The 25727-nt window shown below is 56.5% G+C and overlaps 1 protein-coding gene across 2 annotated transcripts in view; it reads right to left on the bottom strand.

The window, feature by feature from the left end:
- The window catches only part of RAB11FIP4 (RAB11 family interacting protein 4), a 110673-nt gene extending 86857 nt beyond the window's left edge, over positions 1-23816 (bottom strand). The window contains exon 1 of one of the 2 annotated variants that reach the window (XM_087854629.1): positions 23798-23816. Coding sequence is in view for 1 of the 2 variants with exons in the window: in XM_045773701.2 (XP_045629657.1) it covers positions 23061-23219 (159 nt within the window). In the remaining variant the exon portion in view is untranslated. Of the gene's footprint in view, positions 1-23060; positions 23238-23797 lie in introns of those variants that run through there. The other variant, XM_045773701.2, reaches the window with a different exon arrangement.
- Positions 23817-25727: the final 1911 nt, after the last annotated feature.

Genomic DNA, 25727 nt, shown 5'->3' on the forward strand with positions numbered 1-25727 from the left:
CAACGTGCTCAAGCTGCTTGTTTATCCACTTTCCCAGGCAGCCCAGCTGCCTGACGTCAGGGCGCACAATGCAAGCCTGTGTTCTGGAGCCCCTGCCCCCAGCCCCGAGGGACAAAGGGCACAGAGTGGAGGGGAAGGCAGCCACTGGCTGTCTCCCTTAATTCTCGAGAGGAGAGAGGCGGGAAGCAGCCTGGGGCTTCTGCAGAACCAGCTGGAGACGAGTCTGAGGGAGGGGTTCCAAAGTGGGTCCTGCCTGTCCCTGCACCCCGGGCCCCCTGTGGCCTCTGAGGAGCAGTCCCATGGCATCAGCGAGACTAGCCACAGGTGCACAGGAAGGAGCGTGTTCTAGAAAACACCCTGCAGAGTCAGGAGCCGGGGCTCAGGGTCAGCAGTGCAAAATGGAAATGCTGGACCCCTTGTTCAAAAATTATTCCCAATTTCAAGACAGTGACCACAGAGCATCAAACGCTGTGTGACGGCATGGCACGCCAACGAGGTCGGCCCTGCCTGGGCTTTGGCCCCACTCACGGTGTGACCTTGGGCAGGTCATGCTGCCTCTCTGGGCCTCAGTTTCTACAACGGGAAACAAAGGCATGAAATGACATTAATATTGAGGGTCTCTTCCAGCTCTGGAACCCGTATGATTGTAATGTTTCCCCAAGGACGTCTGGGTGGGCCTGGAGTTGAGGGGAGGGAGAGAAGAAAACCAGACAGAGCAACGGATGCGAGTAGAGGCTGGGAGGCAAGTGTGCCCATCCAACCCGGCTTCACCAAGGACCAGGTACATACATGGCTTGGGGACCCTGGAGGGTGGCCCTGGCGAATGACTCAACCTCTCTGAGCCTTTACTTGCTCTCTTCTATAAAGTCAAGGGAAAATGACAAGGACCAAAGCAGATCGCGTAGGTCGCTGCTCTGCTGCCCTTCCCCTCTCCTCCTTCTGTGTGGGGCAGCCCTGCGGTCACTGAGATGCCCACCTCCTGCTTGACCCGTTGCCCCCCGCAATGCCACAACCCCAGAGCATGAGCCCTGATTGGACCAAGCCAGTCAGGTGACACATCCCCCTTGCCAGTGATTGGTTTAGGCGAAAGCACGTTACATATTTCTGGCCAACGAGACAGGAGGAAACATCTGCAAGAGGCTTCTGGGACAGGGTTTCCCTGATGATAGGGTAGGGGTGGGGACACCATCCTCAGGATGTGCTCCCGGCTCTTCTTGCCCTCCTGGAGAGCAGATGCCATCTTGGGTTGATGTGGGCCCCTGAATGGAAGGGCGCTGGGTCCTGGAGGACGCCTCTGAACCCCAGAAGGAAACAGCCCAGGAGCTGGCCTACCTTGGGCTGGCACGTTAGGAGAAAGAATACATTTAAGCCATTTTGCATTGGTTCCTGGTCTCAAAGCCTCCTCGAGGGGCTGCAGGGGTAAAAGGTGGTAGTTGGAGGGGGGCTTTGAGAGCGAAGGTGCTCAGTGCACACCAGGGAGAGGCTGTACCCATCGGGGAATCTCTGGCCGGGGTGGCCAGGCATCAGGAAGGGCCAGCCACACGGTACCCAGGTCACCGCCTCCTCGGCTGGCAATGCCTTCCTTAATGAGAGACCCCCAGCATGTCCCAGTATCACCATGCAGGCCCCTCCTTCACAGCCTGCACTGCTGCTGACCAGAATCCCTTAGGCCACCCAAGAGGGCTTTGTGCGACGTCTGAATAGGGATGAAAGGGACAGAAGCCTGGGTGGTCTGTGAGGTAGACTGGCCTATCCATCCATTTCTCCATCTGTCCATTCCTGCAGCAAGCTCAGCTCCGCAGCCAGACTCTGCCCTGTGGGGAGACGGGCAAGTTCCCAGGAAGCTCGTAGGGAGGGGACAGATGTCTTGCTGTATTTTTGAGTGAAGTAAAAATAGCCTAGGGAACAGCATAAAAGGGTGGAGATGACTGTCAACGCGGCCACATGCCCGGGCGGCAGTCTAATGTCCCTCCCAGACGCTGCGAGTGGACAGAGCTGGGCTCGTGTCCCGCTACCTCCATTTACCAGCTGTGTGACCAAGGATAACGGGACTTAACTTCTCTGATCAATGGCCTCTGGCTCGTGGAGGGTGAGAATTTAAAGGGAAAGGCCTGGGGATGCCTGGAACCCGGCCCGGAGCAAACTCTAGAGAAGCGAGCGCTTTTGTAGGCAGACTGCGCCGGAAGCCAGTGCGCTCTGTGTGCCCGCACGGCTGGTCCTTTCACCTCCGCTTTTTACATTTTCTAATTGGGTAAATTTTAAAAAATGGGTTGGATCATTTTTAAATCAGTGGGGAAAAAAAAAACAGTACAACTTCGTATCCTTTAAAAAAAATTACTCCCAGGACTGTGGGGGTAGCTACGACAGAATCTACCATAATGCAACCCTCCTAGATGGTGCTCCCCTAACCCACAGAGGGAGGGAGCCCTGAGAAGACGGAGAGCCCAGGGGGTGTGGGGGCTGCCATGGGGCCCTTGAAAGGGGTGGTGGTCGTGCAGGCCTCTACAGGCCCATAGGACCCAACACAGCAACGGGGGCACAGGGCTGGGGGGTAGCAAGAGCAAAGGCAGAGGGAGGGACAGAGCAGCCGAGGCTGGGCCCTGGGGGAGCCTGAAGGGCTTGGGAACCGCCAGCTGCTCCGTGTGGCTGGAGGCCAGGGGGACGCTAAATGTAGGGAACCAATGGGTGGGGGGGGACCCGGTGGACTTTCCCCTCTGGTGGGTGGGGGTTTTAGGAGGGGCCCATGAAGCAGGTCTGGGAATGGCCTGAGCCCGGAGGGCATGGTGGAGGGAGATGGGAGACAGCCCAGAGGAGGAGGCTGTGGGGACCCAGGGCTTCAAGGGAGGAAAAGCAGGGCCAGGGAAGATCTTAAAGGCCTGTGGAGGGCTGGCTTGATTTGAGGTGGGGATGAGGTGCAGGGAGGGAGGTGAAGCTGAGTGGGTGGGCAACCGGGACCGTCCCGGGCAGACACCCAGGAGGAGGGGCAGTGCAGGGTGAGGGAGTCGGTCAGGGAGTGAGCTGAGGGTAAGGAGCCTGAGGGACATGGGAGGATTTGGGTTGGATGGGATGAGACCCCGGGGTCTTCTCCTGACCACACATCCAGGTCCCCGGGACCCTCAGACACAGGTACCTCCCCACCCCCCCACCGCCCCGGCCAGGCCTGGTGGCTGCGAAGAAAGGTTCCCTTCCGTCTGTCTTAACTCATGACATCAACTTGTCTCCAAGGATGGAGCTCGGTAGAGGCGGCAGGGAGTTCCTCTGGCATGGGGGAAGAAGGTGGTGGCCCAAGGGCTTCAGCGACCAGGACCTCGAGAAGGCCGCAGGTCTGGACCAAGTCCCCCAGGGGCTCCCTCTCTCAGTCGCCCAGCCAGTGCAGGGCCCAAGTGCCCGCCCGCATGGCCAGGCCCAGGGACCAGCCATGCTGTGAAGAAAAGAAGGAAGAAACACACCCGTTTACTCGGCGGGAAGGCCCCCCCCCGGGCCTGACCCCAGCGCCTCCCGCCTCAGCGGGCCTATGTAACACCCGGGCATCTTGCTGAGATGCACATTCTGATTCGTGGGGGCTGGGCTGGGGCCTGCATGGTCCCTGGACCGTCTGGAGTAGTGATGTTCCAGGTGACCTTTTGGCGTCTTTGATCCTCAGGTAGGCTGAGAGGTGCTGCTCCCTCTAAGGGCTCTGGTCGGTTTGGGGCCCGTTATTTCACATCAGATGGGAATATTTGCTCACTGAAGGGGAGTGCGGGCCTGCTGGAGTTGGGAACGCCGCCCTCACCAGTCCTGCCTCCCAGGCTGTGGTCTCTGCACCCCGCCTCTCCCATCCATCCCACCTCGCTGCCCTTCCCAACTGATCCAGCTCCTGGTTCGAACCGCCCGACCACTGTGCCAGGCCTCAGACCCCGGCTGCCCTCCCCCAGACACTGACACTTCAACTAGACTCGAACAGAAATGCCGTCCCGCCAGCCTCCATGACCCAGAAAGTGCAGTTACCCAGAGCATCTCACGGCCTTCCCCTGAGCTGAGGTTTAGCTCCTTGAAAGAAAGCAAAACATGGCGGCGCCAGCCAGGAAGTCCAACGTTGTTGTTGTCGACACAACAGTACGTGGCTCATGAGAGAGATCACTAGTTCTGGAAACCTCGTTAGGGAATTTCTATATGAAGGAGAGATGAAAGCCTCACTGTAAACCTGCCATGAGACCTTGGGCGAACCCCAAACTCTCTAAGCCTCAGTGTTTCCATCTGTGAAATGGGGCAGGCAACCTACCCACCTCATACCGATCCTATGGGGACCAGAGAAGATGATGGATCTGAGAGCGCCAGGCCAAGCAGGCCTTTAGAAATGACACCACGCCAGCCCCACTCCCCTGTGTGACTCAGGCTCCCTTCCTGTTGCTGGGAGAGGTCAGGCAGACACTTGTGGTGGCTGCAGAGGAAGGCTGATGTCCTGCCTCCTAGTAGGTCCCCTCCCAGAAACCCCACAAGGATCTCAGAGGTGACAGTTAAGACAGCTGGGGTCAAGCTCGGGTCCATAGCCAGACTCCGTGACCTCACAGCCATGAGACTATGAGCCTGAGACCCCCTGTCACTCCCCAAGAGGACCAACTGTGGTCTGGTCGCTGTGCCAGTGGGGACAGCAGGGACTAATGTGGCCCAGCCCTTCCCGTCCCTTGTCCCTGTGAGGTAGGCAGGATGGGTGCTGGGGTCCCCGGCTCACGAAGGAAGCAGACAGGCCTTTGAGAGGCTGAGCCTCTGCCCAAGGTCCCAGGAAGTCACTTCTTAGAGAGCACCACGGTGTCCCATGAAAGGGGATTCCAAGGTCAGGAAGCTGGAGGCACGCTGGGCCCAGGTGAAAACGTTTAACTAGAGCATCCGCTGGACTGCGGTGAGGGCTATGTAGGCACCTTTCCAAACTTGCTTGACCTCCTACCCTGGTCTTTGCAGGACCAGGATTCGTCAAACTCAGGGGGGGACCCCTGCTCTAGGCACTGCCACCCACAGCTTCTTGTTTTTTGCACAGGATGGGCAATGGGCCATTTTCCCAGCAAAATGGAACCTGGAAGAGAGGCGGGTGGGTGACGCGTGCGGTCTCTGCCAGAGAAGGAGGAGATGTCAGTCCACTTGCCCTGTTCCCCATGGCCAGGCAGCTCCCAGCGCTGCCTGCACCCACCTGGGGAGGGGAGATAGCTGGTGGGATCTCTGTGGGTCCTGCGGGAACCAAGCAGCTTTTCCTGGGTAGAGGAGAAGTGCTGGGGCCCAGACCCTGAGCGCTGGTGGGCAGGGGGGCATCTTGGGTACCCCAGGTGCCATGTCTGGACTTTCTGGCCTCCACGTCTTCTCTGCTGCAACCATCCCTTCTCGTCTGAGGAGGCCCCCCCATCCCCAGGGGCTGGCCCCCTGCAGAGCACCGGGGAAGTTCCTTAGGGCCGGCAGGTTGGATCCTTTGCTTTGAGGGAGCTCTCTGCAGAGGCACGTTTCTTTTCCGGGCATCAGAGCAGGAAGAAAGCAGAGGCAGGAGGGCTCATACATGGTTTGCACCCTTGTTCATAATGTGTACTTCTGGGGGTGCCGGGGGGGGGGCTCAGCCAGTGAAGCGTCGGACTCCTGGTTTCGGCCCAGGTCATGATCTCATGGGTCGTGGGATCGAGCCCTGTGTGGGGCTCCGGCTCAGTGGGGAGTCAGCTTGGAAGATTCTCTCCCTCTGCCCCTCCCCCTGCTTGCGCATGCTCTCTCTCAAATAAATAAATCTTTAAAAAAGAAATAATGTCTACCTCACCCCAAACTAAGTGGATTGGAGCCCTGGGCTGGAAGGAGGAGGGCCAATCTCAGAGGGGTCCTGGTACCATTCTGGAAGCACTGGAGGCACCTCATTTGCCCTCAGCCAGGCCCTTGAAGGGAGAGTTCCTGGCCTCTTTTACTAGACCAGGGACAGGCTCAGGAGCATCAGGGACTGCACGGCCTAACCGCACAGAAGCATGGGGGACACTGCCGACACGGGCCTGCTGAGTCTGGGGGCCAGCGTGGCCCCTGGCATCTGCATTTTCAAAGGCCTCCCCAGAAGGTCGGATGACGACTCCCGGGAGGGGAATCGTGATCCAGTGGCCGGTGACTTCACGCGGCCACGGACAGCATACCTAAGGGTGCTTTGGGGGCCGTGGGGGGAATATTCCAGCAGCAGTGAAAGCGGGGCTGACAGCAAAGCTATCGATCACCGTGGTCACAACCTCTCCAGGGCTGTGATGGGTCCCGGCTGGCTCCCTGGCCGGGCTGAGCGCTCACCGAGCAACAGCAATACCAGTGATGACGACGCTACAATCTGACAATGTGACAATGTGACAATGACACTTACGAGCAGTTACTGTGAGCCGTGCAGTAACCCATCTACACGTCGCAAGCCGATGAAGGAGTCTCTATTACCAGCCCCATTTTACAGATGAGGCCACTGAGGCACAGAGAGTAGTAAGGGCTTGCTGGGAAGGGATGGAGCGAGAATTCAAACTCCAAGAGCTCGTTCTCCTTCCTGCTGTGCGGTACCCCCGTTTCCAGTGCCCTCTTGTACCTCTGGTGGCCGGCACAGGGCCCGTCACAGAGCTGCACTCACGTGTTTCTCCATCGTCATGGTCATCGACACCCTGGGGCCACGCACACGCACGCGCACACACACACACACGCGCGCGCGCACACACGAGGTGGGTAGGCAGCAGGTGCACCGGCACCGGGCTATAACCAGGCCGTACTTCCTCTTCTAAATGTCCCTTCAGCTACAGAGGGTTCATAGAAATAACTCCCCCATATAAAGGGCTTAGGGTGCCCCAGGCACTGCGCTAATGGCTTCGCCTCATTCTCTCAATCCACTGTCAAGGAGAACAGCATCATTACAGCCTCATTTCACAGGTAAGGCTCAAAGATGTACAGAGGCTCAGCCCCGGTCATGGAGCCAGCAAGTCCCTGGGACTTGACCTCTGACCTATCCAGCCCCAGAGCCTGAGTCCTCGACCACAAAGCCCTCAGTCCCCAAACCTTCATCAGGCAGCCCCCAGAGGTAGAGGGATTTGCTCACCAATCGTCAACTTCAGGGCAGAGCTCAGTAGGAGCCAGTGCCTGGGTCTGGGCCGGTCCCTTTGCACTTCATTAATTCACTCAATCAGATGTTTAAGTGACACTTACTGCGCCCTTACTATGCCCCAGCCAGGCTGGGTGCCGGGGGCAGAGCAGTGCATGAACCCAGCTGCTGTCCTTACAGTCTGTTTCCCCAGGAAGCACAGAAGCAAACGCCTGTCCTGCTCCCCCCGCCCCCCGCCCCCACGGGGCAGGCTGGGGAAGGAGGACGCTGGCTGGGCTAAGAGGCTGGGTTGCCCTGCAGTCTGTCGTCTCTCGCTGCCCAATGTCGCCTGCCCCTGACCTGGTAGGCGTGCCTTGACTTTCCTTTGGGGAACTACACCCTCCCATTCCAGGCGGCTTGGGGCCAGCCTCCGGGGGAAGGGCTCCTGAACAGGTCTGGCCAGAGTCCCCCTTCCAGGCATATTTGCAACAACTGGGAAAATAGCAAACATCACGAATGCATTTAACAGAGAAAGGATAATGGGACAGGGAGAGGGTGGTCTGCATTAGCGTGCTGAGCGTTATAAACCTAAACCCAGGGGCTAACATCGTACTGAATGGCAGTAATGGACAATCAGTCCAGATAAAAGAGCAGCAGGAAAAGGATAGTGGGGTCTTGCCTCTGCCAGGCCCAGCAACCCTTACGCGCACTGTTCTACCAACTCGTCCCAGGCCTGAGCAGGACGGATGCAGGGAACAATCCAGCCCCACCCGCTGCTCCCGGCTGCCCAAGACCAGCTCTGCGGTGCTCTGAGGACAGCCTGTTACTTCCAGCCTGTCCTGCCCCCTGCTTCTGCCCGCACTTACCCTGCCTCTCAAGGCTGGAGTCCCCACCTATCCACAGACAAGGCACCTGACTACCAGCCCCTTTCCTCTAAGTGAGACCCCCTCCCGCAGCAACAGCAGCCTGGGCAACACGGCCTCTGGGTCACTGTCTCTGAGACCACGGCAACGGCAGCCCAGGCACCCACCAACCTGTTTTCCTTACCTTGTGCCTGGGCCACGCGGTCAGCATCCCAGCCTACCTCACTCCCAGGCCCTCCTGAGTTAGAGCAACGTCCCATGCCCACCCGTGTTCCAACTAGTTCTAGAAATGCTGGTGACTCCCATCTAAGAAGCAAAAGTAACTGGAGTCATAAATATAGGAAAGGAAGACATAATAAAACAATTGCTTTCTGAAGAGGACGTGATTGCTTACCTAGCAAATCCAAAGACATCAACCAGAAAATTACTAGAAGTAATAGATGAGTGGTGAGTTATGAGAGGAATTTACAAAAATTAGTCCCATTCTATGTGCTAGTGACATGCAGCTAGGAAAAAAAAATCCATGGGAAAAACGTATTTCATCCTCAGTAGTAACAAGACACATTAAATATTAAACATTAATTTAGACTAATTGTAGGACATTTATTTTTAATGTTAATTTTCTGCTCCTATTGGGAGAATTAAACATATAGTAAAGATGGCTAATTTAATAAATTTAAAGCAATACCAAATAAAGACCTTGAAAATGTGTCATATACTTTAAAAATCCATAAATGGTGAAGAATATCAGAGAGGACTTTTAAAGGTAATGATGATTGATGTCTCAATTTTAAAATGCTTTACACCCAAAAAATATTTTACGCCAACTAATGATCAAAATTTTATGTTGTATTAAAAACAAAACAAAGATCTCTCTGGGCATCGAAAGTAAGAATGGTGGTAATGGATTATAACACACTAGAAAGAAAAGAATCCATGAGTCCACAGGGATACTCAGAAAAGGGGGTGAAGGAAAGATCTTTACTGAACAACGCTCCGTCTCTAGAAGAAATGACAGGATTGGGAAAAATCACCGTTTTGCAACTACCAACGTAATTTATGCAGGCAAGGCCCATCAGTGGGTGCTAAAGCCATCGTGTGAAAAGCTGGTGGGGAACCAAATATGTACATTGTCTCAAAGCACCGCCCCCCCCAGATTGTTCATTAATTGTAAAAGGGGAAAGGTACATTATATTAAGGGGATCGGGCAGGCAGGGCCTTAACCGAGTGATTCAATGCAATAAAGGGACAAACTGGTATCATGTGTCTTCTTATGTGATGCTCTGAGAAGTGCACGCTGTCACCTCTCCTTGACAAAAAAATGCAAGGAAACAATCAGACATACCCAGATTAGGGGACAGCCTATAGAAAACTGGCTTGGACTTGAAAGAAGATGTTGATGCTATGAAAGCAAAAAAAAAAAAAAAAAAAAAAAAAAAAAAAGTCAAAGCTAGTTCTAATTTCAAGGAGATGAAAGCAGTATGACAAACCAGATGTGATACGTGATCCCTGATTGGATCCTGGATCAGAAGAGAAAGCAGCTACGGTTTGAGAACCAACAGGGAGATTTGAATACAGACTGAATCCTAGATGATGCTGATGAACTGGTAATAAGTCTGAGTGTGATGGTGACACTTGTTTAGGTAGGAGACTGTCCTTGTTCTTACACTCCAAGTGTTTACAGGGGAACTGTCAAGACGTTGTCGCTTACTTAAAATGCTTCTGTGAAACCAAATAACACTGAAGAACTTACAGATAGACAGATAATCACCAAAAGAGTCAAAGAGAAAGCATATGTGGCAAAATGTTAACAGCTGGTGAATCTAGGAGGGTATATCTGGGTGTTCATCATGTGCTTATCTTTTCCTTTTGAACATAAAGGGTGAGAAAAAAACAGGAAAGGATAAACTAATGGAATTCAGTTCTAGTTTAGAGATAAATTAAAAATATTAATAGAACTGAATGTTGGATCATAAAAATTCCAAGTTGGGGGGGGGCGCCTGGGTGGCTCAGTTGGTTAAGCGTCTGCCTTTGGCTCAGGTCATGATCTCAGGGTCCTGGGATCGAGCCCCGCATCAGGCTCCCTGCTCAGTGAGGAGTCTGCTTCTCCCTCTGCCCCTTCCCCTGCTCGTGCTCTCTCTCTCTCTCAAATAAACAAAATCTTTTTATAAAAAATTTCCAAGCGGGTTAAAGTTAAATATTTTTACAAATTAGGAGGTTTGGAAAGAAAGCAGCTTATTTATTCTTGCTAGAAATGGGAAGTAAGTTCCTAATGCTGTTGGGGAGGAAGCATTTCTTCTGCCCTTCAAGGTCCTTCTGACTGGACTAAGAATCAAATTGACACGAGACAGATTAACAGAAGAAAATCAAGTTTCATTTCATATTTAGGGGGAACCCACACAGACATGGAAATTCCAGACAGTCAGGCAAAATGAGGGTATGTAGTCATCCTGAACTGAGAGGGGGGCAGGGGTCTGGGGCTTCAGAGGGAAGGAATGAAATTCACAGGAAGATGAAAAAGAGTACGTGTTTGGTAAACAAATGTTTGGGCCACTCAGAAACCATGAGACTGAGAGGACTTTGATCAAACAGGCCCTGCCAGGCTCCTCCCCGTCTACCAAACCCGGTTCATATCATAATGTAGTTAACTATGGTGACAGATAGAAGAGGTCCTCTATCCAGATCCTTTTTAGGCAGTCAGGGGGAGGTAAAGAGCTCTTCCTGAATCTTCTGGGTTTTGATTGTTTTTTAACCCAAAATAATCTTCATGCCAAAGTGGCCCATCCTGGGGCGGCTTGCCCGTGGCCCCTACACTACTAAGAAAATGATCAATATAATTAGAAATAAAGCAAATATGATAGAATTGAAAAAAGAAATATTCAAATGTAGGAAAATTTTCCAGTAATAAAATGTGATCAACAAATTACAAAAGGAAAGCAACAGTAAGAAAAAAAATAACAAACGGTTCTGAAAAAATATAAAGAACCAATTTAAAAAATACAAAGATCAAAACAAAAGCTCGTCTTGATTCGCGCTCAGAAGAGATGGACACAACAGTTTACGCAGAAGGAAATACCAAGAGCAACTAGCAACATGGGAAGAATGAAAACTCTCGTTAGCTATCGAGAATGAACATGTAAACGAGTTTGAAATACCATTACGTATGACGTATCCATCAAACTGGTGGAAACCAATTTAAAATAATACTCGGCACTGTTGTCGATGTGGAGAAACGGGCACCCTCATGCAAATCGTATCAGAGGCAGGGGAGGGCAGGGCGGGGGACAGATAGGGAGAAACTGATGACCAGACCGTCGGACGGCCCCAGAAAGGGTGACCAGAGCCCAAATGCCTCTGTCCAGATGAGTGGGCAAACAGGCCCTTGACTCCACCCACTCGCTCAGTGTCAAGGACACGCGGCACATGTCTCCTGGCCCTACCCACTCAGGGTCAGGGTTTCGAGAAGCCCACGGCAGAGGCCAGTACTCTGGCTGGCAGCTAGGCACCAGGCTAGGAATAGAGCCCAGGCAGGCTGGGACCCTGGGGACAGTCAGTGTTACAGAGGGAGGCCAGCCCAGTGTGGGGTGCAGGTGGAAGGCTTAGGGGGAGGCCCAGGACTCTTCCCTCAAGCGCCCCCGTCCACTCTCTTGGGGCATCATCTGCGAGCAAAGCTCCATTTGGGCTCCACCCTCCCCCTACCAGCTCAGGGGCCAGGGGTTGACCAGCCAGCCCTGGTACCTCTGCAGGTGGGCCAGGCTCAGTGAGCTGTGCAGAGCAGACGGAAGTCTGTGGAAACATTAAGAGTGGCTGGCAGGAGGTCTTAAGCAGACAGGTGACATGGTTCCCTCGGGGACTCAGGCCCTGGAAATAGCGTTAGGTGGAAAAGGGCCAAAGAGCTCCTACACTGGTCACAGCCACACGCGGGTCACCGTCAAGGACACAATGTGGGTACTAGGGTACACAACTACAGTTTGGTGCTGGCTAGCTTTCTCGTCCTATGAAGTCGTTACACACCGACAAGTGTGTTCGGAGCTTTTTTGTTTTTAAAGAAAAAGCAGCTGTCCTGGCAAGGACTCCTGAGGGTGAGGGCAGGCCTCATGAGCCCCGTGAGCTGTGCCGGTGGGTGAACATCCTCGAGCTGGGCTCAGGGCCCATCACCCAGCCACCTAAGTGGGGGGCACGGGACACGCCCGAGAGGACACTCTCTCCTGTTCGTCAAGCGCAGCTCTGTGAAGTCCAGGGGACAGCCTGGAAGCCACCCTCTGACCCTCCCCTTCTCTCCATCTCCTCGCCCACTTCCTTCCTGCCCCTGCACTGGGGCAGTGGCCTCCACGCTGGCCTCCTTTCCCTCGGCCTCCCGCTGCTGCAGACAGGGCTGTCTAAAACACAACAGAGCCACGTTACCGCTCTGCTTCCATGTCTTCGACATTTCCTCCAGCCACCTCCCCATCCGGCCTCCACTGCCTGGCAGTTCGGTCCCTCTCCCACCTGCCACCCCACCTGCCATCCCACCTGCCATCCCGCCTGCCCTGCAGGTGTCTCTCCCGGCACAGCCATCCTTTCCGTCTGCCCTGGTCGACCCTGTTCAAGACTCACCCCACCGTCACCCCTGGGAAGCTTTCCCATCTCCGGGCAGAGTGACTCTCCTGTCTTCACACGCAAACACAGCTGGACCAAGTCTCCAGCGCTGCCCAGGGCACAGAGGGGAGCCCTGACTTCCCTCTTAGAACACCCCCTGACACCCACGCCCAGGGGGGAGCCCCTCAGGGAAGGAAGCCTCTCCTAATCACCGTATGTCCTCTAGCCCCAGCCCTGACATAGGGCAGAGGCTCAAAAGGATCCCTAAAAGAATGAAAATGGACAGCCCACCCAGAAAACCGGGACTGCACGGTAACAGTGGTATTAACAAATACCGATGACATCTACTCCGTGTCGCACAGTGTTAACAGCTCGCTAATATTATCCCTGCCTTACGGGTGAGGCTGAGCCCGCGAGAGGTTAAGTAGCTTAGATTCACACGGCTGGAAGGTAGACCAGTGCCCAAAGCCCGCACCCTGACGGAATGTGACAGCGGCCTGGCCTGAACTGAGATGCTGGGGGGAGGTGGACACACGGGGGGCCAAAGGAGGTCAGGGCTGGCTGGAGCCACAGGGCCTTTGTGGCCGGGAAGGGCCTGCAGCGTGGGCCAACAAGACGAAGGAGCCAGGGATGGGGACAGGGTACTGGTGGGGTGTCCCGTTTGCGAGCTCGGCCCCCTGCCCCTGCCCTACCCACCTGGGGGCCGCGGAGGATGGCGGAGGGGTGCCTGGCAGGAAACCCACGTGAAGCCATGGAGATGCGCGATTTGCGGCATGGTTGCTGGCAGCCTCTCTCGGCCCTAAAACCTCAGCTCCTGCTACCATCTGCCCTTCCGTCACAGCCAGGGCAGCTGGCCTGTGGGGCCCACCTGGGGCTCCCAGCGGTGCCCCCCACCGCCCTGCAGATTACAAACCTACTTCTAATTATGCTCCGGCCAGGCACTGCGCCAGTCCCTGAACCGGGGCCACCCCAGATTTAGACAGCCGGACACAGCCTCGGATTTGAGGTCTCTCCAAAGTCAAATTTCTGAAACTCCAATCTGATCATCCACCCCTGACCCAGACCCTGGAAGAACCCGGAGGCACTAAGGCCACTTTAGAGCCAGACGGACCTGGGTTCATGTCCCAGCTCCTCCACTCTCTGTGGGACCCTGGACAACTCCCTTCACCTCTCCGGCTCTCAAGGCTGTTTCCAGGATGAAAGAGAACGCGAACCACGAAGGCAGACCGCACCGATCACTTCTCCATCCCCTCCGTCCACAGAAAAGTCACTAGTGGCTGCGGGAGAAAGTCTGGCCACGGCAGCAGGGGGACCCATGCTTGGAAAAGTACCAGGCAGAGGAGAGGGGTCAGAGGTGCATTCCTAGGCGGGAGAGCCGCGGGGATGCCAACAAGGGTCACGGAGCAGGTGGCCTGAAGAAGGATGCCAAGAGGCACCATGCTGGTCTTTCCGCATTAGCTCCAGTTCTCAAAACAGCCCCACACATAGGAGTCACGATCCCCATTTAACAGAAAAGGAGACGGGTCCATCCATCGTAATAAGCACTTTTGAAATAACCTAGGCTTTCATTGCTTACAGTAAGGCCTCAGCCCTTTCCAGACCCCATGGCCGATGCGGGGAGTGAGAAATCAAAACCAGCTAACTGCAAGGAGGGGAGGGTGTCTCTGCCCATCCACGACTCGTCTGGGCCAGCCAGCCGGTCTCAGCGGCCGAGCCGTCCATAGGGTCACCATCTGGCCCCGGGCCAGCCCTCACCCTCACCCACCCTGCCCTTGCTGTGCCTTCTCCCCACACAGCCACATGTCACCCCCTGAAAAACGCCCGTCCCCATCCCTCGGTCTGCGCTTAGGCCTCAGGCTGGGCAGATACTCGTAAATGCCGGTTGCACGGTGAATGGATAGGCAGGGGGGTGGAGGAAAGGTGGGTGAACAGATGGATGGACAAGCGGACGCATGTGTATCGGATGGGTGCGCAGGTGGGTCGAGGGGGAGCCAGATGTTCGGAGGGCTGGCTGAGCAATACACGGCTGGCCGGTGGGCTGAGCGGGGCTTTAGATGGGTGTGCAGTCAAATGTGCAGGTGGGTGGCTGCGTGGATCGGGAGAGGGAAGGATGAGCCAAAGATGGAGCTCCCGGAGACAGACCTTAGCTCACCGTGGGAGAGAGAACTCAGCCAGCGCCTTGTTGGGCCAGAGTGGGTTCGCCTAGGGGGCAGTGGGGGCCCAGCGCTCGGTGGGGCGGCTCTAGTCACACAAGCACTAAATGCGCCCCTCCTCCCCCCTCTTGGTTCTTGTGTTCTATGAATCGGCCCTCTAATTAACCTGCCTACCCTGTCCAGGTGTGTTACCGGTCTTAGATGGGGATCTTCCTGGGGACAGTGGCCACCCGAGGCCGCTGGGCAATCAACACCGGCTTCTGGAGGAAGCTGGCCATCTTCTCTGAGTTTCGTGCCACAGCAGGTGAGACATGGGTGAGACTCAAGGTCTTAGGTCTACAGGGAGCCCAGAGGTTCCCACAGCTATCCTTTGGGCTACGGCTGCCAGGAGGCTTACTCTCCTCTCGCGTCCCTGGTATACACGCGTCTGGATTCTGAGCGGCTTTGCTCGCGGTCCCCGAGAGCAGGCAACTCTGAACAGCGGGCCCCTCAGCAGGGACCCCAGGGGCGGTGGGTTGGTGGTCCTAAGGTATGTCTCCGGGGGTGGGGGCCTCCACGGATCAGAAGATGCTGGGAGTGGGGGAACAGCATAGAGCAGAAGGGTACAAAGAGCCCCAAGTCTCACCGGGGGACAGCTCCACTCAGGGTCCACTGGAGAGGGAGCAGCCGGGTCCACAGCACGTTCAAGTACGGACCGTGGCACCGGCCAGCTCCTGCTCTGTGCAGGGAGGAGGCGAGCAGGAGCCTCAGCCTGACAGGCCGGCAGAGGAGCAGTCGGCGTCCCAGACGGAGCCGGTGAGGCGAGAAGAGGAGATGCGCCACGCCAGCCCAGCGGCGGCCCTGGGGCCCAGTCCGGGCCTGGCTTTTAAAGGGGCTGAATCACACCTGAACCAGGTTCTCGGCTTCTCCCTCAGAAAACTTCTCTGCTGAGGGCAGCGAGACAGAAGGGCCGGGGGAGAAGAGGAGGGAGGCAGTCAAGGGTCCACCAGCAGGAGCAGGCCTGAGGCGCATTCCTTGGACTCGTCTGCCCAGTGCTGGCACACGTCACCGTGTGGACGCCAGGCGCATCTCCCGACTCCTCGCCCAGCCCTGCTCCCGCCTGTCTGCCCCAGCCAGCAAATTCTCCAAATTCTCTCCTGCTCTCACACCCTACTTCCTGTGGGCTCTCGTGTCCAAACCCAGCCTCTTCTGCGCTCTGTGCCTCCAGCATTCCTCGCCTGGACAGCTCTCTCTCCCCGTCCATCTCCCTTCAGTCCTCTTGCTCCTCAGGCCGCCTGCGGCGTCTCTAACCCCCAGGCCTGCTCTTGCCTCTGCCCGGGTCAGCCATCTGCAGACACCTGCGGGAGCAGCCGGTTCCCACGTCATTCCACGCTCCACCTCCATGTCCCCCTGTGATAGAAGAGGCCTCCCCCGGTCATTCTAGGGGTAAAAATCTTCCTTTGGGGGATGCCTGGCCTGGGTGGCTCAGTGGTTTAAGTGTCTGCCTTTGGCTCAGGTCATGATCGCGGGGTCCTGGGATTGAGTCCCTGTGTCAGGCCCCCTGCTCGGCGGGAAGTCTGCTTCTCCCTCTCCCTCTGCCCCCCTACCCTGTACTCTCTCTCGCGCTCACTCACTCTCTCTCAAATAAATAAATAAAATCTTTTTTAAAAAAAAATCTCCCTTTGGTTTCGTCTCAGTACTTTTGTTTCTTTCTCGTACTTCACATCTGAGAGCCGTTTTTATGCCTTTGCCTGTCTCTTTTCCAGCTCCAGGCCACCCCGGTTTCCCAGTGCCTGGAAGAGTTCTGGCATACAGTAGGCATGCAAGATGTTACTGGAGAGAAAAACAAATTTTTAATCCTGGAAACATATATTAAGACAACCCCCTACCCGCACAAGGTATTTCCATTAAGACGACGCTATAGAACTTTCAGGGCCTTCACCCAATCTGTGCGCGCAAGGAGACAGCAGTTAACACACTCGTGACAGGCATTCTGTTTCCAGGTCAGCAGGCATTTCCCCCCATCCCTCCCTGCCCGGCTGGCCCAGCTCTAACCGTCATTCCAGGCCGTGCCTCAGCCTCCCCTTCTGCACCGGTGGGACTGCTCGGGGCCTGGGGCGGAGCTCACTGCCGGCTGGGGTGCCACAGGACCTATTGCAGCAGGAGGCAGAGGAGTCCCCCTCCTTTACACATGTACTCCAGGGTCCGGCAGGCACCTCGCCCGCCTAGTCTGTGAGATGGCCCCGGAACATGGGTGCTCCGGCCAGCTGCAAGTTGCACGGGGTGGGTCACCAGCCCCGAATCTGCACTGTCCTCCAAGGCAGGGCTGCTGACCAGTGCAGATGGCCGTGGAGCCCTCCGGGCCAGAGGAGGAGTCGTCCTTTCTCAACCATCCGCCCCCCCACCCACCAGGTTCCCTGGGCTCGCCTCTCAGCCCCCCATCCCGGGGAGGCGTGCAGGGACCCTTGGCCACAAGCAAAGTGCTGCTCCCCTGGCCCAGCTTCCACCACCCCACCTCCTTTCTCCTTCTTTGCCTCTTTGGTTCTCTCCCTGGAGCTGGGGAACGTTCCTGGGGCTCAGAGTTGGGGCGAGGTCTGACAGCCATCCTGCCCAGGCTGGTCAATCGGAGCCCCATGGCAACCCCCTGTGAAAGGGGGTGAGTCCCACTCCACAGGGTGGAGGCCCAGCACCCACGGAGACCTCAGATTCTCCAGCCACTGAACTACTCCGAGGGCACGTCTTGCTGTTTGGAAGGCCTGATTCTATTCCCCCGTTCGGCACCTGACCACATCTGCCCGCAACCAAGTCCTCCACTACCTGGAGCTTTCTTTTTCTCTAGAACCCAGCATCTGGGGAAGGAAGCTATAACCCAGAGACGTGCACCCTACGGATGCAGGCCACTTCAAGAACGTCTCCCAAGATGGACCAGTCCCTGTGGGCTGTCTTCACCTGCCCCCTCCTCCCAGCACAGCCAAACTGTGGTGTGGGCAGGTCAGAGGCCAGAGGGTGTGCACCCCAGCTAGGGCTTGCCCCCCTCCCCCCATCCCCAGAGCTCGGTTCCTCGCACTCACCCCTTATGCCTGAGGGACCACAGTCTCTAGGGAGCACCCAGCAGGAGCAGAAGCACAGGAAAGAGAAGGTCTCTCTGGCCCACTCCTGTCCCACTCCCTGCTCACGGGCCACAGGCACCCCCACCTTTTCTTTGAAGCTCAGAAGACCGAGGCCTTCCTTCTGTTCTGTTAGCTCTGTCATCTGGAGAGTGTCCCCGTTAGGGTGGGGGCACATAGAGGGGGCCTGTTCACCAATAAAGTCTTGATCACACCACCCAGGAGTGACTTGCTGGGGCTTCACAGGCCTTCTGGGCCCCTGCCAATTCTGCCCGCCACCCCTGCCCAAGTCCAGACCCTCTTCCTCTCTGACCGCATGTCACAATCTCCTGCTAGAGCCAGCCTCTGTCCTCAGACACACGTCCAGTCGTGCTGCCCGGCTTTTCTCACCGTCCCACAGAGAATGGCTGAGGCTTTCCCAATCTGGCTCCTCTCTTCCTGTCCCTTCCCTACTTCCCAAGCTCCAGCCGCAAATATGGGGGACATGGTTGCTTCTTCCCCAGCAGCCAATCCCCTCTCCTGGGCAGCCTGCAGTTTTAGTTCAGCATTTCCCTACCCTTGACAGCCCACAAATCTGCGGTGGACCCCCGACTCCCACCCAGGGCTGGCTCCTGGGGAGTCTCGTCCTGCCCCAGCCCTCCAACCCCTCCACCAGTTCAGAGAACCAGGCAGCACCAGCTTCTCTCTCGTGGCAGTCGTGAGTGTAGGGGAGACCTGGGGACTGAGGGAGCCCCGTCAGGACCCTTACTTCATCTCCTGCCCAATACGAACAAGGAGGCACTGTGCTGGTGGCCTCTGGCCATAATCGGGGCAGCTGCAAAGAAGGGACAATTATAGACTAGTCCTAGTTGGCTAAAGCTGAGTTACCCCCCCCCCCAAACACTGAACAACGCCCTTTTGGATGTCGGAGTGGCCCTCCGTTCCCCGCGGGAAGGACAGGCCCACGGCTCAGAGGAGCCGGTGCTGTGTCAACAGACAGCAGAGATGCCGCTCAACTAGCTTGTTTCCAATCTTTCTAGCAAGAAGGATGGTCTTCAAACTGGAAAAAGGACAAGAATGTATGACAGGGAACGTGGCCCAGCTCTGGCTGCTTTCAAGGTCTTCCGTACTCAGACGGCTGAAAGGTTTGCAAGAGGTACCGGCCCATCTGAGCCGGACGAGGAGGGTGGGCTGAGAGCAGCACCGCAGACTAGTCCCAGACTCGACACCAACCGCAGAGAACCCCAGGCCCAGAACAACCTCGCGAAGGCGCTCGCGGGTGTTTCGAAGACAACCCTAACAAGAGCAGCCGCAGCCCTGACGGTGTGCCCGCAACAGACCCCAGACTAAGCGCGTCCCATATAGGAGCTCGTTCAAGCCCCACGATAACCCAGGGGAATGGGGACTATTATCATCCCCACTTTATGGATGAGTAAACAGAGGCTGAGAAAGGTTAGAAACAAAAGAAAAGCAAGACATAAGAAGCCAACATGGCTTCAGACCATGGTTCCGTGTACTTCTCATGGTCTGTCTGCTCCCACATGTTAGGGACTTTCGGGATTTGGACAGTGGTGTTTCCCTTCACCTTTGCATTCTTTAAGAGGTCAGTCTTTGTGTCTCGATTTCAGGTACTCAAGATTTTATCACATTTTCTTGTCTTCTCTTTTCTACTATGATTCCTAAGCTGATAAATCAGGGGGATACATGTCAGAGACCAACCTTATATATACATAATGTCATTACTAATTCAAGTGCATACTTTATTCTGACTTCCTTAGTTTCTACCTAATGTCCTATCCTTGTTCCAGGATCCCATCTACATTACATTTAGTTCCGTCTCCTTAGGCTCTGCGGCTGTGACAGTTTCTCAGACTTTCCTTGACAAATTTGACCTTGACAAATTCGAGGAATACTAATCAGGTGTTTTACAGAATATCCCTCAGCTGGGGTTTGTCTGATACTTTCCTCGTGACTAGACTGGGGTTATGGGTTTGGGGAGGGAGACCACAGAGCTAAAGTGCCACTTATGACATCCCATCAAGGGTACACACTGTCTTCCTGACTTATCACTGTTGATGTCGACTTTGATCATGTGGCTGAGACAGTGCTTCTCAGGCTTCTCTGCTGGAAAGTCACTCCTCCCCCCCTTTCCATACTGTGCTCTTTAGACGGCAGTCACTATGCACATTTGACACTTCACTTATGGGGTGGGGAGTTATGCTCGACCTCCTTGATGGGGAATTATCTACATAATGATTTCTTCTGCATGGAAATTCCCCTAGTATTTATCTATTCCTTCATTCATTCATTCAACCATTTACTTATATTAGTATGGCCTCATGGTTATTTATTTTATTCTTTGCAACCTAGTATATTTTGATGTGCGCAAAGGATTCTGGGACCCCTGGTGTTCTGGGGGGTAGTTGGTAAAATGTGGGTAACCAGCTCTGAGAGGTTCCCTGAAGCCCATATCTAACGAACAACAGTTATCCACCCTCCAGCACCAGTGGGTTGGGGAATCAGGGTCTCCACCTGATTTTTGAACAAATGAAACAGAAACTGTCCAAGCACATAGAACTTTGAAGGGATGCCTACCTGGGGAGAAATGACTTTCCTCCATTGTAGTGAGTAGGGGAGCAAAATGTTTGTGGGTCCCAATTGACAACACAGTGTGAGTAGAAAGGCCCCTACTAGGCCCTGTCCGTGGTCCTGCCCTGTGTTTACAATTAGCCTGAGATTCAGACATAAGGCACCTGCTTCTCCAACCTGCAGACAGCACAGCATTTGAGAGTGTCAGAGGTAGGATTTTAAGGTCTCTCTACTGTCTATTACGATGGGATGAAATGAACAAGATGAAATTTAATAGGAATAAGGGCCAAGTAACAGGTTTTGATTCAAGAAATCACTGACAGACAAGAGGCCTGATCTTTTCAACAAGTCAAGATTATTTCTAAAAAATTTTTAAAAAAGGAATTGCATTAGAGTAGAGAGACCTAAGGGTCACAACAACTGATCCATCATACAGTTCTAGAGAGGAAACTGGTTTAAACAGACCAGTAAAAATCGACATTTTGGGGCCAGACAAGGAAATGTGAATAAGGCATGCATATTAAATGAGATGAAAATTTACTGAAGCAGAAAGTGCTGATCATTTACTGGAAAAAAAATCAGGTTACAAAACAGTATGCACAGCATGATCTCATTTTATGAGGGAAATCTGCATATACGCATAGAAACAGGGCTGGAAAGATGTGACCAAGGTGTCACAGCCAAGCTGCCTGGGAGATGGGAACGCAATACTTTTATGCTTGCTTGCCCATATTTCTAATTTCCTACAGTGCATATAAACTGCTTCTGTAATAATATAAGATTATTCTGAAAAAGAAGGAAATCGCTGACCCTTCTCCAGGATTGAGGGGAATCCTGGTTTGGCAGAGATTTCTAAGAAAGATCCCTGGGGGCTTGGGGGGGCCAGGAAGTCAATATGAATGGACAGTGTGGTCCACCAAGCAGAAGGCAGCCTCACCCTGAACCACCTGCATTTGTGTCTGATGCTGGGGTCGGAGCAGTCCTGGGGGTCTCCTGACCCAAGGGCCTCCGTGTTATTACCTTGAAAACTGAGTCACGCATGTGTCGATGGCAGCTCCAGGGCCATAAGCTACAGATTTAGCCCCTGCAGGGTCATATGGAAATGGCTGGTGCTTCAGGAACAGGGGGTATTCGACCTGGAGGAGTAGAGGTGGGAAGGAGTGGATGGGAGGGAGTGAAGAGGGCAGGAGAGCTCTTTTCAAATATTTAAAGGCTGCCACGGAGAAGAGAGACCCACGTGAGTCCCTGTGCAGAACCGCAATGACTATGTGACAAGTGGGTTTGGCTCTATGAGTGCAGGAGGGAGAAGGTTCCGACAATAGCAGCTGTCCAGCTCGGGGGGTAAGGTGGTGATGCCTGCTGGGGGCTCAGGTGGCCTCCTGTGCAGATCGCCAGGAGGACTGCTTTGCTGTACTGGAACTCCAGGTTCCAGCAGAGCCAGGCAGATGCTTCGCCCCATGTGCTGTGTCCTGAGAGGGGTGCTGGGGCTCCCCCCATGCTGGCCTCAGAGGGAGCCACTTCTGAGGGTGAGGAGCTTGGCTGGCTTTTGGGGAAGGAGAAGGGTCATGATGGCTGCAGGAAATGTGGGCTCCAACAGGAACCACAGCACTGAACTTGCAGGGATGGGGTACCTGGGTTCTCAAACTTGATACCTGCCTCATCCTCTTCCACCTTCTGCCCCCAAATCCTGGCCATGCCCGGTGCTGTGGAGAGATGATTATCCATCATCTCCCCTTTGCCAGGTGACAGAGACGCATGGGTCCAACCTAACCACGTCCTGGCTTCTCCCATAGACTAGGCCTGAGGTGCCCCAAGAACAGAATGCCAGCCAGTGGCCCACCTGAGGCCCTCGGCCCCCATGCTCCCCATGCAGAGCCTGACGCCTTAAGTGACCTTGGAAACTCACTAGGCAGGGCTTCTGTTTCTAGGAGAAAACCCTAAGCATGTCAGAGTGGGCAGTGACAGGAGGTTGGGTGCCCTGCCCTCCCTCCCAGACACAGTCACCAGTCCCTGTACCCATGGCATGAGAGGACACTGGTCGAGGGGGCATTTATTGATATTTCTCTGCCCACGCCGCTGGCAACACCCACCCTCTGATTCTTGCCCTGCTAACAACCAACAGAACTCCTGCTTTCCCCAAATAGACGCGGGCCTACCCCAGGAGACACTCTGCTCCGCTGCCCTCTGCAAGCTTGGCTCCGGCGGGCCTGCCTCAGCTAACACAGCCAGCTGCCAGCCGGGCCTGCCCACCGGAGCCCGAATGAGGGGTCACCAGTTGTCATCCTCCTTCTGTGTGCAGGGTGGGTGCAGTCAGGCTACAGAGCGCCCCTTGTTGGCCCCTCCACCCCCTGTTTGAGGCCCAATGGGGCGCACGCCCCCCCCCCCCCAGTCCTGGAATTCCGTTCCTACAGACCCGGGCGGCCTGGTCTCCGCAGGGGAGGGAGGGCGGTCGGGCGTCCCGAGGCCGGGTTCTGACAGCTCCTGCCCCCCAAACATCGGGTGGGTTCTCACCCCCATCCGAGGGACCCGCACTGCGGGGGAGGGAAGGTGGGCAGGGAAGCCACCCTGGGCGTGCCGCGTGACGCTCGCCGCCGCGGCCGCTGTGGGGGAAAGCGGGGGTCCGACCGGGCCGCGGAGCCCGGGGTGGGGGGAGGGGGTCCGGGGGGTAGGGGCGCCCGCTCGGGCCAGGGGTTAGGGGGGCTGGCGCCGGCGGGGCCCCTGCCGGGCGGGTGGAGGGCAGGGACGCTGGCGGGGCCCGGGGACGCGGCGCCCTTACCTCCTCGCCCTGGCCGAAGCGCAGCCCCAGCGCCGCGACGCGCTCCACGCGCAGGAAGCCGTCGGGGTCGCGGCCGCACACCTCGAACACCTCGCGCAGGCGGCGCACGGAGCGCAGCAGAGCCGCGGGGGCGCCCGCCCAGCCCGCGCCGCCCGCCATCCGGCCGGCCCCGCGGCTAGCCCGAGCCCCGCGCCGCCCGCCGCTGCCGCCGCAGTCCGCCCCGCGCCGCCACCGCCATCGCCGCCGCGCGCCCTCCGGGCCGCCCGCCCGCCCGGCCGCCCGCGCGCCTCTGCGACGCGCAGCCTCCGCCCGCCGGCGGCCGAGCCGTGTCAGTGGCGGCGCCGCAGCCCCGCGCTCCGGGCGGGCGGGCGGGGAGGGGCGGCGGCGGCGCGGAGGCTGCAGACAAAAGGAGCCGCGCTCCCCCGGGTCGGGCCGCCCCCGCCGACTCGGTTTCCCTCTGTCCCCCGAAAACCGGACGGGGGCGCGCGGCCGGTGCCCGGAAACTCCCCGCCGCCCGAAGGCCCCGCCCTCCCGGGAGAATGCAGAGGTGAAGCCCGGGTCCCGCGGCTTCTCCTCCGCCCTCCGCGCCCCCACCCGCCCATCCCCGCGCCCCGCGCCCCGGCTGGCTGCCCAGCGGGCCCGAGCGCTCTGGAGGTGCTAGGCGTTTCCTACGTGAGCGTTCGATTGTTACATTCATCCGGGAGGAAGCGGAGACCCAGAGAGGTTGAACTGCTTACCCTAGGCCACACAGCTTGTGGGAGGCAGGGCTAGGATTGCTGTCCAGTCCAGATCTGGATGCACCTAGACTCCCTGCTCCTAACCTCTGAGCTGCCTCGCAGAGAACAGACTCCAGGCTTTGGGCCGCACAGTCGTCCCCAGCAGCACTTCTCAGGCCAGGTCAATGCTGGGGAAGGGCACGGAGAGGAGGAGCAGGAAACAGAGCTCTGGCCCGAACAGGCCCCCAGGGACAGGGGAGGTAAAGAGAGGACCGGGGCAGGCAGGAGGAAGGGAAAACAAGGCAGCTAGGTTGGCTGCTTGCAGGGCCCAGGGACACCGAAGACCTTAGGAAGCTTCCCTCCCTTCCCCACTCTCACTCCTCTCTGGCAGCCCTGGCCCCCTGGCCCCCCAAGCTCAGAGGCCAGGCCAGAATCTCATCCCTGGGGCGGGCAGCAGCCTGCAGGCCTGGACCTTAGCCTCCTCCCTGCAGTGCTGCTCAGCTGAACCTCCACGGGAGGGCCGGGGGGGGTGGTGGTGCTCATACTGGCCCCAGCCCTACCTGGGGGCCCCCACAGGGTCGGGCCTCCTCTCCCCCCTCTGCCTCCTTGTCAGCAGGCCAAGCCCCCAGGGCACCAGTAGCCTCCAACCCAAATGCAGGCCTTGGCTGGGTCCTCTCCCACTTATGCTGCCCAGCTCAGTTCAGAGGTCTCCTCCTCCAGGAAACCCTCCCTGATGGCACTCCATCTTTCCTGTTAGTCTGAGTTCTGGTACCTTCCTCCAGATGCCGACTTAGTTTTATCATTTTCTGGTGGGGGGTGCATCTCCCCCACCATGCTGGGAAACCCTCCAGCACAGCATGTGTCTTCCTCACCTTCTTGTCCCTGAACTCCAGCCAAGGGTGGGTCCCGAAGAAGCCCCAGCCCCATTACCTGCAGGAGCCAAGAGCAGTGTGGGGACCCAGGCAGGGAGTGTGAGGCAGGCTGCGACCTGGTTTAGGGCACGGGCTGTGTGGCCGCTCCTCCCCGGCCTCTGGTCTTCCTGCTCAGCTCTGAGTGGGCCCGCCATGTGGCTTCTCTGATAGTGGCCCACACTCTCCCTTCTGTCCAGCCCCAGTTCTAGGGATGAATGTGGCCTTTATCTGCCCTTTCCCCCCTGGATACTCGGATTCCTCCAGAAGCACCTCCTGAGAAGAGAGGCTTGTGAGTTTGAGGATTGGAGAGTCCAAGATGTGGGAAAGCAGGAGAGGGGAGGTCATGGGGTAGGGCTGGAGGTTGGGGGAGGGGGTGGGCTCTGGGAAGAGTGTGGGCTTCTCTGCTAGTGGGATGTTCCGCAGCAAGATACTTTGAGTCTCGGTTTCCACATCTGTACAATGGGGAGGATGACAGTAACTCCCATAGAGGCTGGCCGAAGATGAGAGCTAACGTGTGCATATCGCTTCCCCCGCCACTTGCCCTATGAAGTGGAAAAAGAAGTAGAGGAAGAGAATCAGGGAGGTCTAGGGGTTTGGGGATGGGGGAGGCTGGCTGCTGGAGGTCCAGTGTGGCAGGGAGGTAGGCCGTGGAGGCTGGGGCTGCTGCCTTCCCCTGGAACCTTCTTATGAATCCTTCCAAGTCAGGTCCTGCCAGTTCTCTCTCACCCAAGAGGCTCACACAGAAAGGAAATAAGCAAGAGCTGCAGAAATGGCTGTCAGCGCTCTCTGGCATCACGTCCCCTCACTGGGGGACCAGGGAGCTGGGACACCTCACCCAGCTCAGCTGGCTGAGGCCGGGGGCGGGGGGCTCAGATCTGAGCATGAACACATCCCAGGTGAACCAAGCCCAAAGCCCACAATCAGATCTGTGGTTCTTCTCCCAAAGACAGGGTCACATCAGATTCCAAAGTTCCTTCCTCAGGGGAGCCCTCCCTGACCCCTGACTCTCCTCAACCAGGTCCGTGGCTGCAGTTTTGGCT

This window comes from Ursus americanus, chromosome 23 (genome assembly GCF_024610735.1).
Source record: "Ursus americanus isolate L20-20 chromosome 23, mUrsAme1.1.p, whole genome shotgun sequence".
Taxonomy (NCBI): domain Eukaryota; kingdom Metazoa; phylum Chordata; class Mammalia; order Carnivora; family Ursidae; genus Ursus; species Ursus americanus.